The sequence below is a fragment of the Lissotriton vulgaris genome, chromosome 4_1 (assembly GCF_964263255.1).
Source record: "Lissotriton vulgaris chromosome 4_1, aLisVul1.2, whole genome shotgun sequence".
NCBI classification, from domain to species: Eukaryota; Metazoa; Chordata; class Amphibia; order Caudata; family Salamandridae; genus Lissotriton; species Lissotriton vulgaris.
In genome coordinates this window covers 1,925,021,190-1,925,038,819 of record NC_141691.1, presented here as the reverse complement: position 1 = coordinate 1,925,038,819, position 17,630 = coordinate 1,925,021,190, and the positions used below count along the sequence as shown (strand labels likewise).

Genomic DNA, 17,630 nt, shown 5'->3' with positions numbered 1-17,630 from the left:
TGTAATCACACTATAGTCTAGGCCACAACATGGACGACTATGGGCTAGATGTAGGTGGCCAATACAGGTTGGTAACTTACCGAATTCCTAATGTAGGGAGCACTTAAATGAGTGCTTATCCGATGTTAGGATTCGAAATTTACCACCAACTACAAGATGGTGGTAAATAACGGAAAAAAAACAAAAAGCAATTTAATGCAAATTGCTTCAGTGCCATGTTGCAGACATACATGCCCTTAGGGCATGTATGTCTGCAACATGTGCACCCATAAACAATTGAGAAGTGACACCCTGCCACCCTTCAATGTTTCCCCCTTTTACCGAATCGGTATTTACCGATTCGGTAATTGCCATTCATTCCTATGGGCCTCCAGGCCCATAGGAATGAATGGCAATTACCGAATCTGTAAATACCGAATCTTAACGATTCGGTAATTTTTACCGAATTATTAGGTACGTAGCATTTACTGATTCGTAAATACCGAATCGGTAAAATTCGGTATTTACGAATCTGTAAATACTATTTACCTACATCTAGCCCTATACAGGTAGTGAGATTTCTGTTTAGAGGGCATTTTGTATGGTTCCAATAAGGTCTAACTATCATCCGCCGGGATCTCGTTCTTCTTCCTACTCTTATCCGTTGTGGGTCTTCCTCGTGTTGGATCGGCTCGATATGCCCTCGGGGATAGAAAGACATAGTCCTTAGTATTCAGACTCTTGTATCCCAGTTTCAGACTTTAACCTCGTACCGCAATGTGACTAATGTGGATTGCACCAGCAATATAAGGACTGTCCACACAATCCTGTGGTTATAATCACCAAGTGCATGATGGTGTGTACAGCAGTGTTGCCTGTAAGGTGAATAGTGTATAATGGGGCTTTGAGGAAATAAAAAAAGACCAACAGTAGCAAAAACTTCAAGACCATGCAAGGTCTCTTTTCTTGAGTAGCATCAATCAAGGCCATCCCTCAAACATCCGCTCCCAAATTGCTGCCCAAAACCATTTAAGACCCGGACCCCTTTGCTGGTACTTGCTTGAGGCCACAGCCCTGACCTAGAGCAGTGGCACCCTTATCCAGCACACACCCCGCCCCGTAATCTCTGAATCCATCTTCTCCTCATGGAAACCAGGGTCCAACTCATGGCCTCGCCTTCTCTCCTGCTGTCCGGGCATTCCTTCTGCTTCCTCCATCAGTCGCACGCTCTGGCAGGGTTGACTGATCTAGCAGTGACTTTGTGGGGCTACATACCCCACCTCTATCAATTATTTCCTCTTCCGCCCCTCGTCCTCCTACTTTGTACTCCTCTCGCTCATCTCCTTCTTCCATGTTGCTGCCACCATGAGATGTGTCTCTGCCTCTTTTAACTGGATTGGTTACAACCATGTCAGCTACTAGCACACTGGGTTCATGCTCCACGACACCCCTGGGGTCCTTGCTACATGATATCCCGTTTGATGGCCAGTGCATATTATCACAGCTCCAAACTTATTTATTCTAACAGTTGTCACTATCAGTGAAAATATTACAATGAAGAGCCTTCGGTTTACAGTCCATTAGAATAACACAATGTCTAGACAGGAGAATCATTAACTTCGGTATTCCATGCTAACATAGATAAAGCCTAATGTCTGCTTTGCCCTATTCCTCCAACTCAATTTCCTCTGGTAAATGTTTGTGAATGAGGTTGTTAGCAAAATCTACTCTTCTCCTGCAACATTCCTATTGTTTAATAATATTTTGGCCTTTCTAAATGTAAATGAAAATAGGCAAATATAGCTATTTCATACGCTGCACAAATATTTAATGTTGTACTCAAAGATTTGGTCTGACCAATGTAAAGTGAAAACGGAACTCCAAGGAAGACATATTTGAAAGAAATGCTCCAGAATCCGGCATGTGAGCTGACTATTCAGTGTTTATGATATCATTGGAGATGCCCTAAAGGAGAAGTCTGAAGGGCAACAAGTAAAGTATTCAGCAAATACTGCTCTGTAAATTTAGTGAGTTTGCAGAGTCCCATTGAAATTGTGGATAAAGCTGGTGCGGCATAGCCAGTTTGGAAGGATTCAGCATTTTATGTTCATATGCCTTCATGATTGGAATGGATTTCTCTTCATTTTAAAAGAGTATCAGTCTACGATACTAGACTTCAGAACAAAATCTTAACCTTTCCTTTAATTTTTATCCAATGCCAGTCCTACATGTGAACTCCGATGTGAGCCCTTGTTCGTTCGGTGGAGAGAAGAAGTTGTTCTTAGTCCACAGTCATTTAACTGCTTATTGTGCCAAAATGTTACCTAGCCATTCATTCGCTTTCTTTGGAGCAATGACCTGTCAGGATTCAGGCTAGACAACAGATGCATGGGAGCTGGAGGATCTGTTGATAAAGAATAAAATGGGAACACTAGAACGCTAACTATTAGTGATTTTCAAATAATCAGTTCCTGGGTTGGAGTACTTTCCGGGTTAAGGGGATTAGAGCCCATTTTAAACCCTATAGGAGTGAGGCAACATGTTGGTTGCATTGGATTACCAATTATCACTAGATTAAGCACGGTGCCAAACAGCACACTCAATATTTCTGAGAATTCTTTTTTTTTCATTACCATCTTGTACATCTCACATCTTAAAACTTGGTGAACCCAGGCTTATTTTTGAGAATAAAAAGTATATAAAAATAAAACTCAAACATGCATAACTCTTGGATCCTTTAACACAGAATATTTCATTGTTCTGCTCCTTGTATGTGGAAAGGGGACCGGGGGAGTGGCCACATTCATGCAGCATGATACCATAATGTTTAGTTTCAGATAGGCAGTCCTGTATTGGATCATCCTGGGACCAAAAGAACAATTCTTTAGCAACCAATGAATGGGATTGAAAGCCCCCTTTGACTGTTCAAGGCACATGACCACTGACAGCAGACTTCACATGTTTTTGAAATAACATCCTTAAACATTGGTGCCTCACAAAATCTTCATAGCCAGTGTCACAAATGCTGGCTATTCTACTGGGTGTGATCAAAAGAAATGTCCATTGACCCCATCTCCAGGTAACCACACTTTGAGACAATAATCCATCAAGAGTAGCAGGGAGGAGTGGTAAGCCTATGTAACCATTGTTCGCTCTATTTGAGCCCTGGTTGGGATGGTCACTGCTGTTGACATCAAGGTGTCTAATATGTTGTAGATACCAGTCCGAACAGAAATGACATATGCGCAGAACCCAAGAGATTTGCCTAAAGACCGTTGTCCTTCAAAGAAGGGTAAATGATGAACCATGGTGTATTTGAGGTCCTTCAATGCCTAAGAGAAAAGTTTTGATTTATATTTGAAAATTAGGATTGGGGAGTATGTTTGGATTGGAGTAAGGATGGATAAGTGTGATAATGAATTCACCGAGGAAGTGAGTGGGTAAGGGTAGATAGAGGTATAGTCTTAAAAAATCAAATGGAAACAATCAGGAAAGAACATGGTCAAGGTCAGGGGTGCTCAGAGTGACACGAAGAAGAACAGAGCAGAGGCAGGTTATGTGCAAAAACGATTGCACAATATTTAGCTAGATGACATGTGAAAGGGCAATCAAGGAAATGTCGCATTTGAATGGCTATAGAAAGAAATCTGGTGAACTGTATTTTTCAAAATGAAATATGCTTAAAGAGCATACAAAGTTAAATATATTTCCAATCTTTTGTTGAATTTCTTTAAAATAAATGAAGGAAAACAGGCAAATGTGAATGCTCAATTCCCAGGTAAACCTATCCTGTTCAGCAACCTTTGTAATATAACATGAATCTGAGCAACAAAGCTTTATCTGAGGCATGCTAATTCCCCGCAGCATCTGTCACTGCTATGAATGGCTGATCATAAGTACCTGTGTAGTCATCTCAATGCTATTAAGCAGATGGCAGCTCTAAATCCAAATGATGTAATACATATCCCTGGTGGACTCTGTGTCCACATACTATCATTGTTCCAGAATTCCTCAGTGATAAATCTAATTCATTCGGAAGAAGATTAAATAGTGAACTGACACTGAGAATTGATTTATGAGCAGTTGCTTGCCATTGCACTGTTATGTCTTACATATGAATTGTGTATATCACATATGAAGACTACAGGTTAGAGCTGAAAGAGATAATAGGAACTGCAAAGCACAACTCTTTAGAAGAGATTTATTATGAAGTGTTGTGAAGGGCTTTGAAGATGTACTGCCACGGCCAGCCAATCAGATTTCAGCAGAAGAGGGCACTTATTCCAAGGAAGTCCACAACTAATGCTAAGACTGGATTGAAATATGTCGCTCTGTAAAAGCAAGTAGCAAACGCTTTGTAGCTAATCTTTTTTTCATCTTTTTTCATATCCTACTAATTGAACCTTGGGATCCGGGAAGCTCTTGGAGATAAGTGCATTTAAGTGTGATTAGACACCTTCTGCTGCATGTGTACAGCTCAAGCTTCTTGAAACGTTCTCCTGCTGGTGCAATTTTCGGCGCCTACACAAACTCGTAGCAAGTGTTATCTATTGAGAATAAGAGGTGTCAGTCAGGCTGCATAAAAAAAACACATTGAAGAACAGAGAAAAGAAAAATGTCTCTGAATTGTGATTCTGAACATTTTGAACCTGCTGAGAAAATATTCAAAACCAGAGGAATCATGGTTAAATGTGCTCTTCAAAATGCAACCTATACTTTATCCAATTGTTTCTCACTTCTTTTTGGGATGATTCTATTATATTTAATTTAGTTGTATGAGCATGGCACTGATGATATGTAATATACAATAATTATGTCAAGTGCCAGTATGAAGTGCTAAAAAGAAAGGCTTAGACCTTGCAAAATATTTATTTTGGCCTTTTGAAATGGCTGTTTTAAAACTGCACAACCAGGCTGCAAGGGAAGGCCTGAGACACGTTTTGTCACTTGAGTGGTAGCAAAATATGTGATCATTTAACTTACAGGCCCTCTGCACAATATCTGTAACATACACTATGGACTTATAGGTAAGTTGAATAGGCCAATCAGGAGTCTGACAAATGTTGACATGTTTGGGGGGCAGAGCACATGCACTGGGGCCTAGTTTACTGTGTCCCAGCCAAAAAACCAGCACCATCAGTCAAGATGGAGATGACCATAAAAAACAGGCATTTTCTTACCATTTAGTTCATTTATTTTTTTTACTCAAAATGAAATTATTAATGCTGTAGCATTTTTTAGGTTTCTTAAATTCAGTTGGGTCCCGATTATTACCCTACAGGAGACTGGCGCTTTTTCCAATCTGCAATCCCTAATCGAGCTAAAGACCCATGCTCCTATGGGAATGCAGCTCAGCCTGGATTTGCCCAAGTGGAAAGGAAACGTTACTGAAGCCTGCGACAACTTCCCTGGCATTGCTTCAAATAATTCCCTTCCTAAGTCACAACGAAAAAAAAAAATCAGGTTTGCCTGCTGTGCCTATTCATGCCATTGCCTTCAGATACCACTGCATAGCAGCAGTTAAGCCTGTTCCCCTTTTATGGGGTGGGAATTTAACTCCTTTTGCTCATTTATGTGCATCCTAGTCCGAGGCAACTAATCAACTAAATGACTCATTTCTGTTGTGTTCTCTACCTCCCTCAGCCTATAATAATCTAAGTATTCCGCCTGAGCTCTTTTGCTTGAAAAAAGATTGAATAGCATCTAATTTGCAGCATACTTTTAAATTCTGAATAGAGATGTCTGCATAGTTTTCGCCTTGTTATCCGATGCAGGCCGCCTAAATTTCCTACATTCATTGACACAAATAGTAAAGATTTTGCACTCTCCTTCAAGAATTAATTAATTTACTTCAGTGGGTGTGAATTTACTTCAGTGTGAATTTACTTCAGTGGGTGTGAATTTACTTCAGTGTGAATTTACTTTAGTATGTGTGTTCTTGTTCTTTAGATCTTCTCTCCTGACATTAGCTACTTTTCCCAAATCAACTAATCAATCACCTGTGGTGATTTCTTATGCCTCATATAAGCAAGTCATCTCGCCTTATTACTATTGCTAGTCTTCTGCTTTTATTTCCCCTTGCGTAAACCTTTCAGCAGAACTAAAGGTTAAAACTTACACACAGGTTTCTCAGTTTCCAGGACTGCTTATATTACACAAATACATTTTTCTCTGCAAAGTTCATCTGTTGTTGCTTTCAGCCTTTATATTTTCATGAGCTTTCTTTGCTACCCATTTTATTTTGAAATACTTCATTAAGTGTCATTAGGATCCAAGCATTTCATTAACTCATTTCCTGTAAGAGTGCATTGGTGAAAATCAATTTCCAAAATATTAAATACAGTTTTGCATCAACTTTGGAAGCAATATAGAGAGGGGTACACCCCCAGAAAAAAAGAGGGTACCTGGCTATAGCTACAGCAGTCAGTATTGTGCAACTTTCATGGATTTGTGTGAGTAAAACATTTATCAGCTTCATGGAGAGAATCTATATCCCTATGCACTATTATTCCATTCGCAAAAAGAGGTCGCAAATTGTGCATCACCTTTTTGAGAATGGAATTGTATTTTGCAAACCAACCTTGTACAACTAGGTCGGTTAACAACATACAGAATTGCAGGAGGTCACAGAACGACCTTCCTAATTAATATTCATTAGGCAGGTCTCACTTTGTAACCTCCTGCTATTAGCCATAATCACATGAATGGTGTTCTGCAAGGTTCAGAAGACCCCCAAGTTTTTGATTAAATAAAAACAAACTTTTAAAAAAATGCAGCCTATTTTGCGTAAAGGAAATGGGACTGTATTTTTTAAAAAAAGTTTTGGTTTTCTAAAAAGTTGTAGCAAGAGTTACCAGTAGACCCTTGGTTCATTCCCAACTTGCCCTGAAGCTTTTTTTCCAGATTCAGAAAAGGGTTCAATAGGGACCAGTTTCCCTCTGAGAGTCAGATGGCACCCCCTTACAGGTGAAATGATATGAACAATGGATTGGGACCACAACTGGGCCCACAAATAATTAACACTTTCTCCTCGGGCTAGACCCTTTCACGCCACCTCCTGTTTGTGGTTCCGACAGGGCTGAAAACACCCTTTTACAAGTCTGAAAGGATTTTCCAATTCGTAAAAGGTATCTTATATATATTCAGGACCCTTCTGGAGATGCAAACCTTGTGATTTGTGAATCGCAAGTTTTGTGATCGCAAAAGGGCATAGCACATGAGGCTCCTGATTTCTAGCCAGGTGGAAGAGAGTGATTGAAGAATTGAAATCTACCTCAGATCAAGTACTGGAGAAATCCAGGCTATATTTTCTCCTTTTTGAAAAAAACCTAGGATTCTCTCAAACGGGTAGTCTCACCTAAATGACATCATGTAAATGGTTTTCCACAAAATTTCAATTTTTTAACTCGTTTTTGGTAACAGATCTATTATATCAAATATAGACTTAGAAAGTTCTTTGTGTCCGTTCCTCCCGCATAATTCAATTGCTTTTGTCTGTCTCAGTTCCCTGCTTCCTATTTGATGGTTTTCCTCCTTATTCTGGTGTTTATCCCACCCAACCAATATTTCGGTCTCACAGTGTGTTGAATGGATGAGTTGCATCCATACACTGCCCACGTCAGGATCTTACAATGCTGTGCATCGTGAACACTCTTTCCCTCTCCACCACTACCCAACTGCTGCAACCTACGACACACCCTGTGAATCAGTAGGCAGCCATCTTTAAATGGCTGTTAAAACATTCTGAGATGGTCGCACACGTGTGTGCATGTGCATGCATGTGTCATAGCCATCTTTCTGTGTCGTGAGGCACAGGAAAATCAATTCCAAAATGTCCATTAAGCACGCATGGCAAGGCAGACAACATTGAATGATTTTTCTTTTGCTGAAAGAAAACTCATTCAAAAACAGCTACCAGGCTTGAGTTCACAAGTAATGCAAGCATCTGGGAGGTAAACGAACATTGGCAATTCCAACAGACACAATAAGTGAGACCTGTTAGTTTTGCCCATGCTTGTTTACATTGAAACTACTGAAATATTGTAGTTTGTGCTGGTTCAGAAAATCTTAACCAATGTAGGCAAAGCCACAATTATTAAATGCTTGGCACTATAACTTCATCTACCCCATATATATATTATAACTATTCAAAGATCGAGGAATTATTTACTATTAACCTCAGGATTATTTTGTTTACATTTCATTCACTTCATTTTCTGCCGTTCGAAAAAAGAGGTCAGGTTATTAATACAACTGGGTTAATGTGTTTATTGGACATAACTCTAAACAGTAGATCAGGTTACAAGTAAACGTGTGGGGGATGGAAGAGAACAATTCATTGGTTTAACAATGTATTCCTTTTTCAAGAATCAATTTGTTCTGAAACAAATTGTTTTTAATGAATTGTTTGGTAAACTGATTAATTTTCGTTATTTTCTTAGGAAGTCTTTTTTTGTGCAAATCCCATTTGTAATTCACAAGGACCTGATGTAAAACATCACCCAATTCTCTTTGGGGCAAATTAAATTTACCTAGACCTATTTACAACTAAATCCACTTAAGACAAACAGATGTCAGGAAGAAATGACAGATAGCCAAGTCTTGGGTATGAAGCATACAATTTGTTACCCGCCTCACCAGCCACGTTTTATTTCACAACAGAGGAATGCCATTTAAAGCTACTCTGGAGAAATGTATGCACATATTTGGCTAGTGTAAGAAATCAGGGTATTGGTTGAGGGGGGTGGAAATTACTAAATTAATATGTGCTTAACACTCTGGTAGTTTGGCACAAAGCAGTCCGGTTTAACTTAAGAGGCAATTTGTAAAGTATTTGTGCAGCACATATACAGTAATAAAGGGAAAACACAAAACAAAACTAAATCCCAATCCAATTTGGAAAAAACTGAGCACATTTTAATAAATTAAATGAATCCAGAACAACAATCAGTAGAACAGGAGATATGCAATTCTAGAGTTTTAGGTAGGTATAGCTCCTCAAAGCACAGAGTGCCGCTAGCAGTGATCTGGTCATGCTAGACCAAGAAATAGTCACAAGTTCAGGTTGACCATTATGGAGTGCATGCTTGATACAGGAACCAGGTTAGTCCCTCTGAAAAAGCTACTTTCTCAAAGTCTGACACGAAGAGTTCCATTCACAGCAGTGAGGAGATGGAAGAGCATTGTGGATAGTCGTCACTGTACCACGAAGCGCAGCCTGAGTTGCGTGGACTGTTGTTGCTATAGAGCTAAGAGCTTGTTGGGTGTCACGGATGGTCATTGCTGTAGAGCGCAGAACAGATCTTGATTGTCAGCCGTCACTAGTGGTCAATGTAGTTTTGCATTGGCGGTATTTGGAGACGGCAGAGTCTCTGTGCAAATAGGCCTGTTCGCGGTCATGAAGAGCCCAAAAGGAAAAGTTACTTACTGGTATTTCTAGTTCTGCACTGTAGGTATCCTCACTGATGTCATAAATATAGAATATTCCTTCACATTTGTGGGGATCCTGGTACACTTTTTCTTCAAATATTGAAAGTCATTCTTTAGATGGAGGTAACCACCTCAATGTTCGTAAAATTAGAGTTACCTCCATTAAAAACATTACAATCCTGCTTTACTAACTTTTTCTGGACCATAATCGGCATCTAGTGAATATAATGTGACCACATTGCAGCATCTGACAATAGGCAACCCTAAGTTTAACTCTAAATACGCCTATGCAGCACATACAGGGAACAAAAAATGAAATAAAAAAGGAGCCTGTCAGGTAAGAAAGCAAGGAAAATGCATTGTTTCTTTAAGGAACGATCAGCTTCCCTTCCCAGCATACGCTGGCAGTTTGCCACATAGCCTCTGTTATTTTTGAATGGCGGTAATGGATTAAAAAGAAAATATAGCAAATGAATTGACAACTGGGGAGGAGGCATGTTTGTTTATGACTTCAGCGAGGATACCAACGATGGGGAACTAGGAATACAAGTAAGTAACTATTCTTTCTGCATTGTAGGATCCTGATTGATAGTTATAAACATACAATAAAGCAGCAAGCATATCTCTAACTTGCGGGTGCCAATACAAATCAATAAACACAAACAATTTCAAGAGGTAGTCAAAGAAGGCATGTGGCAAGATTTTTTAAGTTGCCTGACCTGGTAAAGAATCCGCTCTTGAATCTTCATCTAAACAATATGTTTAGTGAAAGTATGAACTGATTTCCATGTAACTGCTTTACAAATTTCTGTTATTGGGACGTTTTTAATCCAGGTGAGTGAAGTAGCCTTGCTACCTGTAGAATGAGCTCTAGGTTTACCGGGTAGGGGCTTGTTGGCCAATTGGTAAAAGCGAGTAGTACAGGAAACTATTTATCTAGCTACAGTTTGCTTACATGAAGCCATACCAGTTCTGAAAGGTCCATACATTATGAACAACTGGTTTGCTTTGCAAATTTCTTTAGTTCTATCTAAAGAGGACTTAGAATACTTTAAACAGCTAAAGAGTGAAGAGCCCTTTCTACTGGGGAAAAAGAGTTAATAAAAAATACCAGAAGTGATTGTGAAACTCTGACATAACCTTTGACAAAATAGAAGGCTGTGTTCTAAATACTACTCTATTTCTGTGAAAAACTGTAAATGATTCTATAGAAGACAGAGCTTACAGCTCACTAACTCTTCTCAGCTGATGTAAGAGCTACTAAAAAGGCTACCTTCCAGGTGAGGTGCTGAATTGAAGTCTTATCCATAGACTCAAAAGGAGGAGCCATTATTTGGATAAAACAAGATTTAGAGCCTAATTGAGATCTTGGCGGACAGGTTACTCCATCACAGCGGTGACGTATAGCCCGCCCGCCAAAATATAAATCCCATAGTATATATTGGAATTTATATTTCAGTGGACTGAATATCTGTCACCTTTGCGATGGAGATCTAAATCATGAACTTAATGCCCAAGGAGGAGCAGGTGGAAAAGTCTTTTTCAATGCTTTCAGGAAGTCTTTAAGAACTGGTGTAATGAAAGAGGATCTTTGATTCGGTCCTTTTCTATATGCTGTTATAGCAGCTAAATGTACTTTTATCGAGTTGAATTGTAATTCTGAACAAGCAAAATGAAGTAGATATGGTAAAACAACATCTTCTTGGCATTTAATTGGATCATTGTTGTTTTTAGGACACCAGATGACAATTATTTTCCATCTAAAACCATAAGATGCTATTGTGCTTGGGCCATATTGCTTTCTTGAGAATGGTCATACATTCTAGGGGAAGATGTATATGTCCATATTGAATGATTTCAGGAGCCATGCCCCTAAAGTTAAGGAGTGTACGTTGGGGTTAAAAATCTTGCCTCACATCCTTGATGGGAAGTTGTGTTTGCACTGCAACCTCTCGTGGCGTTTGATTGAGAGATGAAGTTGCTCTGGATACCACCACTGTCTGGGACACTTTAGTGCTATTAGAATCATTTAGGCATCAATGCTTTGAACTTGGTTAGGACTGTTGTAATTAATGGGATTGGAGGAAAGGCATAGAGAACATGTTTTGATCAGAAGGGCATTCCTGAATGTGTTTGGTTCCCACATTCTCCATGTGAAGTTTGAGCATGTTGCGTTTTCTATTGTAGCAAATAAGTCAATGTAGGGAAAACCCAGTCCTGGAAAATACAAAGAAAACTGCATTATTTAATTCCCATTTGTGATTGTCTATTAAGTATCTTCTTAGATCTGCTTGACAATTTTGGGTGCCTAGTAAACATTGCTTGAGTCAGCAGATTCCTTACCAGTAACCAATGTCAGATTATTTGAGTTTCTAGAGACAGAATCCTTTATCTGGTACCTTAGATAGTGCATTTTCGTGTACTCCCTGTTTGAATAAGTATTCTGTTGGACGTTAGGGATGGTGCAAAAGCCTTCAAAGCTAGATGGATCACCTTCAGAGCCGGAACATTTATGTGGTACAATTGCTCTTTTTGCAAACAGTGACCTTGAACTGTGAGATTTTGTAAAAGCAGGTCCTATCCATCTCAAGGAAGCATCTGTAACAATGATCTGTTTTGGAAGATTCTTGAAAAAGGGAATTCCCTTCAGTTGGTTGTTTCTTTTGCACCACCACCTCAGTGATTGTCTGGCTTGTGTGGTGGGAAAGAGTTTGCCCTCCCAATTGCCCTTCCATTTGGGACCATTGGTCTTCGAGGCACTGTTGTAAAGGTCTCATTCAGAGACGTGCATTAAGACATCTCTCCTTTGAAGGATACACTTCTCCTTTTATAGAATCCACAGTGTTCATAGGTAATTGAGAAGTTGAAGAGGTGAAGAGTTGGACGTCTAGTGATTGATATGTAAGTCCAGTCTTGTCAAGAGTTTGGTCGTTATCTTGAAATCCAAAAGTACTTGACTTGAAGAAGGTGCCTTTATCAACGAATCATCCATATAAGGGTAGGTGTAAATCTTCTTTCTGCGGAGGTGAGCTACAGACTTCTCCCACTAAAATATTGTAAGATTTTTCTCATTTTTTTTACTATGGGTATGTCAAAGTATGTGTCTTGGAGCAAAAGAACACATCCAGTCACCTTTTACTAACTGTGGATAGATCTGATGCATAGGCCTGAACTTCATTTGTTTGCTTTTCTTGGGTACAAAACATATCTTGAATAGATACAGTTTCTTTCTTGAGATAAAGGAGCTGGTTCTTTTGCTTGTTTTAGGAGCACACACTGTATCTACTTTTTAATTTCAGCAATTGCTACTTTGGTATTGAAGGAGGAGGATGTTTGAAATGGGTGGTATAGCCATTCTGGATGATTTGCATGACCCATTTGTCAGTGATTATCAATCTTCACTCTGTTAAGCATTTGAAAGACTCCCTTCGAACGGAGCAGAAAACAGAACAGGGGGAGTGTGATTCTCACTGTTTTGATGTTGGTCGTGATTTGAAGAGTACTGGCAGTGAGTCTGCTGTAGCTGTTGACCTCTTTTTCGATTATTCCTAGGATGCAATTATTGCTGATGCTGCTGTTGATGACTTTGTGAATGAGAATAGAAGGACCGTTGAGGGGATAGAACCCTTTGTCTGGACTGAAATCTATAGTGACTGCAATGGTATGGGGAATAATAGAACTTCGTCTTTTCTTCTAAACCCACTGCTTTTAGGATTTCTGCCTCTTTCTTCATTCTCTCCATCTCTTCATCAGTGTGGGATTCAAAAAGGACTGGTTGAGTGAAAGGGAGGTTCATGATTTTCAAATGTGGATCTAGTTTCAGGTCTAAGCCAAGATAAACTGCAGAATTATGTTAATGTCAGATTTGCTTCATCTATGGATGAGCTGATCGATGGATTAGAGACACGTTCACCTTCTTCAACAAACTCCATCAAATCTTGTCTCCTATCTTTAGGAAGATCATCTGCAAATGCAGTAAGAGATTCCCATAGTGCTCGTTCATATCGGGCTAATAGGGCAGATGCACTAGAGTTCCTAAGAGTCACAGCTACAGAGTTGAATATCTTTCATCCTACTGCATCCAGTCTCTTCCTTTCCTTTTCAGGAGGGATTAAAGTCTCTGGAGTCGAAGGATATTTCTTTCTTATTGCAGAGACTATTACTAAGTCTGGTTTTGGATCTTGTCTTACGTTTTGAGAAGCCTTGGAGTTGCAGCATTTATAGTAGATGGTGTATGGAACTTTTCCTTTGCAAGTTCTGCAAATTCTGGTAGCAACGGTAAGGTATGTCTTGGGGAAGCTCTTGGTTGCCGAATCTCCATTATCGCAGAGACCGTTGTCTGTGGTGCTTGTAATTCAATGTTTTTTTTTAATTGGCACCTCTGCCTAGTACATCTTGAAAAGTAGGTGTCATCTATAGGAGATGTTCTAAGAAGTAACGCTGCCGGAGAGGTAGGAGCGAATATATAATAAAAATCACTGGAATATGACCTAGTTGGAGATGGAGACTGAGAAGATGATTTTCTTTTTTGACTTCTTATGGTCAAGTATCATGGAGGAGATCACTGTGGAGGACCTTCAGTATGTGATGAGATGGTTGGCCTTGGTTTTGACTCTGGATCCAAAGGCTAAATTACAGGACTTTTGGGAGAAATAGGTCTAGGAGGTAAATTTAGAGAAAAAAGGTGTTTTTGAACAGGATCCTATTGTGGAATTATTAGAGTTGGTCTAAACTGATTTTCCTCTTGTGGTTGATGGGTATAGAAAATAGAGATTTCTTGCTTTGCCGTCATCTATCTCCTTGATTTCCAATGCTGCGACGGCAAGCTCAATGTTTACATCAATGAAGTCGATCTCATCAATATTGACCGATGATGTGTCAGTGTTGAGTATTCCACTTTCAACAGTCTCGCCGCCGACAGTTACAGTGTCAGGACTGGAATTTACTTTGAAGGTAAATTTAATGCTACATGAGGTGTTGTCTAACTACATGAAGTGGTCTAACACTTGCCTTAGACCAGTGTTCTCGAGGTCAGTGAGAATGTCCAGAGTGATGGTGACAATGTATTTTATGTTTCCTCTCTCTAGATCTTCCTCCATGGGAGTCTTTAGTGCAGGAGGTTCTGGATTCAGAAGAAAGAGCCCCTTCTTTGTCATTTAAAAATAAAATCTTTTTCACTCTCTTCTTACTGATGCAGGTTCTAAAGTTTACCTCCCAGGTGAATGCCCTTACAGTCTTTTAGGGCTCCCTTTGATATTTTCTAACTACATTCACACTCTTGAAGAGAGTGAGAGGCAGGAAGGCACACAACATAAACAAAATGTAGGTCTGATTAAGCCTTTTTCATGTACATAAAAGGCATTTCACAAAAAGTGAATGCATTTTGAGAAAAGAATCCCCACTTTTGATGGAAAAATTGGCTCTGGGGTGACACAAGTTAGAGATTAGGAACTCACTCCTGCAGAGGCCAGCAGGACTACGGCATGTCCAGTTGCAGGTGCAGGCAGGGCCAGTGCAGCAGGTCAGCTGGGCAGTTACAGGGGACTCTAGAGCTCACACAGGAGGTCAGCCAATTGACCATTGGAATCATTCCGGCTAGGCCGAGATGACGGGGAGCAGGTTCGGTCTTCCTTCTCAGAGAGCAAGACAATCCTCAAGCAGCAGCCATCTGGTAGGCGCAAGGGCAGTCCACTGGGGGGGCAAGGCAGTCCTTCTTCTATAATGTCCACAGGTCTAGGAGTGTACTGAAGAATGACTCTGAAGGTCCCGGTATTTATACCTGGTGCCACTTGTTGAACTGGGGAATTCCCTATAACACCCCTATATCTAATTTTGGAAAGTTTTTCCTTGTTCCTGTCAAGGGTCTAAGACGTCTGGGGTGACAAAAGACGTGTGTCAAGTTCCCTTGTGTGTGCTGTATGCATAGCCCTTTGAAATGTAATTCCCGCTGCCATCTTGGCAGGATGGCCCACCCTAAACACACCTAGTTCCCTTTTGTGTGACTTGTTGGAAGGAATACACAAACCCCAACAGCAGAGCCATTAACAGTCATGTGACACAGGGCACTGGCAGAAGGCATAAATGGTTACAACAAGAAAATTGCCTACTTACTCAAAGTGCCAATTTCAGAATTGTGATTTAAAATCTGGCTTCACCATTTAAAGAGGATTCTAAATTACAATTCATTTGAGTGTAAACACCAGAACTCATTTCTTTTACAGGCCCTGGGTATATGTAGTACCATTTACAAGGGACTTAGGTGTAGTCCAATATTACCACATTTTATGGAGAGAGAACAAGCAATTTAGCACTGTCCAGCAGTGATAAAGTGCACAAAGTAATAAAGCCAACAAAAATGAATTCAGCAAAGAGGAGGCATAAAGGCAAATGTTTAGGGGAATTCCACACCAAGGATATCACGCCTACCAGCTTTGATAATGCAAGTTCTTACCTTTGTGCCTGGGAGCTGTAGTTATTATCATAGGAATCATAACTCTGTTCATCATAAGCTGTGCCATATCCATCATCATACTCCTGAAAAAGTATGATATACATAATAAAATGAAACTGGTACAATCAGTACGCATTGAAATAAAAGCTAAAGAAGCACCTGTAGCTAGAAACTAGGAAATATGATGAAAAAGGAAATTGTCATCAAAGCATCATATACAATGAATTACAGTATTACGCTGACTGTAGCAAGTGATGGACAGCAATTAAACCACAATTTCAACAATAATATCTCTGTGCAGTCAGCATTAATTCTAATGACAGTACCTCAAGTGCAATTTTACAATTTATCTGTATTATACAAATAGGTTTCTGAAATTCAATAAAAGTGAACAGCATTGTTTAAATAGCTACCAGTTTGACAACAGCTCGTCAATAGCTCCAGAAAGAAGTGCAGTAACCGAAATAGTGAACTCAGTCAATGGCCGACTGATGCACACAAGACAAGAGTGCTTCAAATACATATCTGTAGCCATTATAATGTGATGCAATACCGTTTCTTCCATTCTTAGTATCACAAATAGTGGAAATAAGATACACTGTCCAGGGAAGATAAGAGAATCTGTGATGATTTTGGTTTTTAAAGTCTAATTTAGAGTTTGGAATATGGGTACTCCATCACAGACATTCCAGATATCCTGGCTGCCTTATTGCAGGTGCAATATAGCTTTTGTCACTTATAATAACATGAAGTGTGCATCCATTTAACAAAAATGTATGCTTTCCAATATGCACATGCGCTTCAGGGCAGAGGTGAAACAAGATGGCTGTTTCACAAACCAAAACTTTTCCATGCAAGTGGTCCAAATAGTTAAGTCCCATCCTCTTTTTTTTCTCTGGGAGGGTGTGACAATAGTAACTTTACACTCCTGTTTGAAAGGGGTGGACACATGTAAGTCTAGTTGTTTTTGCAGTATTGATACATCGCCTGAGTGTCCCATTGGACTTGTTATTTCTGCATATGACTGGTATTCTGCCCTATTCTTTACTATACCTTTGCAATACTACTCTTCTCTCTCCCAATCAGGACGTGCACCAACATAGTAGGAGGAGACTATAGGTCCCAAGTGACGCTGGGCTCTTGGATGCGGGCCTTTGATCTTCCTCTTCAGTTTGGCCTCTTTGACCGGGGTACTCACGCTCATAAGGTACTTATCTTTTGTGCAGTGGTATGAGGAGATCAGGGTCCAAACTGTATAAATTGGTGTCATTATCATGATGCTATGCAGGAAGCCCTGACAAACCTCTGTGATTTTAAAATGAGCAAAAGAAAGGCTGGGTTTAGGGGGGCCATAGTCCTCAAAAGCTAAAAAGAAGTCCTCATCATCAGCTGCTGGGAACTATGTATTGGACCGAATGGATAATCTTTTCTCTGAGTGTGTGGCCATTGCAAATCCAACCCCCTCACAATGTGAAAATGAGATTGAACCTTCCCCAGCTGCGGCAACAAGGCATATACCTCAGATGTGTCAGAAAATTCACAGATGTATGATGGTACTGCCTGAGGGAAATCATTCTGAACTCTATGTGTTGTGTGAGCCTGATGAACCATCAGCAGTATGTAATGAAGATCTAATTGAGTGCCAACATCGTTTCTCGATCCACTGCTCTGATGTTGATGTAAATAAAGGGTCTCGTAAAGGTGTTCCTAGAGCCCCACCCAAGATAGTTTTCTAATGCTCTGATGTTTGATGAAAACAATAGGGGAGTTG

General features: G+C 39.9%; 1 protein-coding gene across 3 annotated transcripts in view; it reads right to left on the bottom strand.

The window, feature by feature from the left end:
• Positions 1–17,630, bottom strand: part of KHDRBS3 (KH RNA binding domain containing, signal transduction associated 3) — a 243,801-nt gene that overhangs the window by 57,713 nt on the left and 168,458 nt on the right. For all 3 annotated transcript variants that reach the window (XR_015309932.1, XM_086966255.1, XM_086966256.1), the window contains one exon: positions 15,860–15,942. Coding sequence is in view for 2 of the 3 variants with exons in the window: in XM_086966255.1 (XP_086822381.1) it covers positions 15,860–15,942 (83 nt within the window). In the remaining variant the exon portion in view is untranslated. The remainder of the gene's footprint in view (positions 1–15,859; positions 15,943–17,630) is intronic.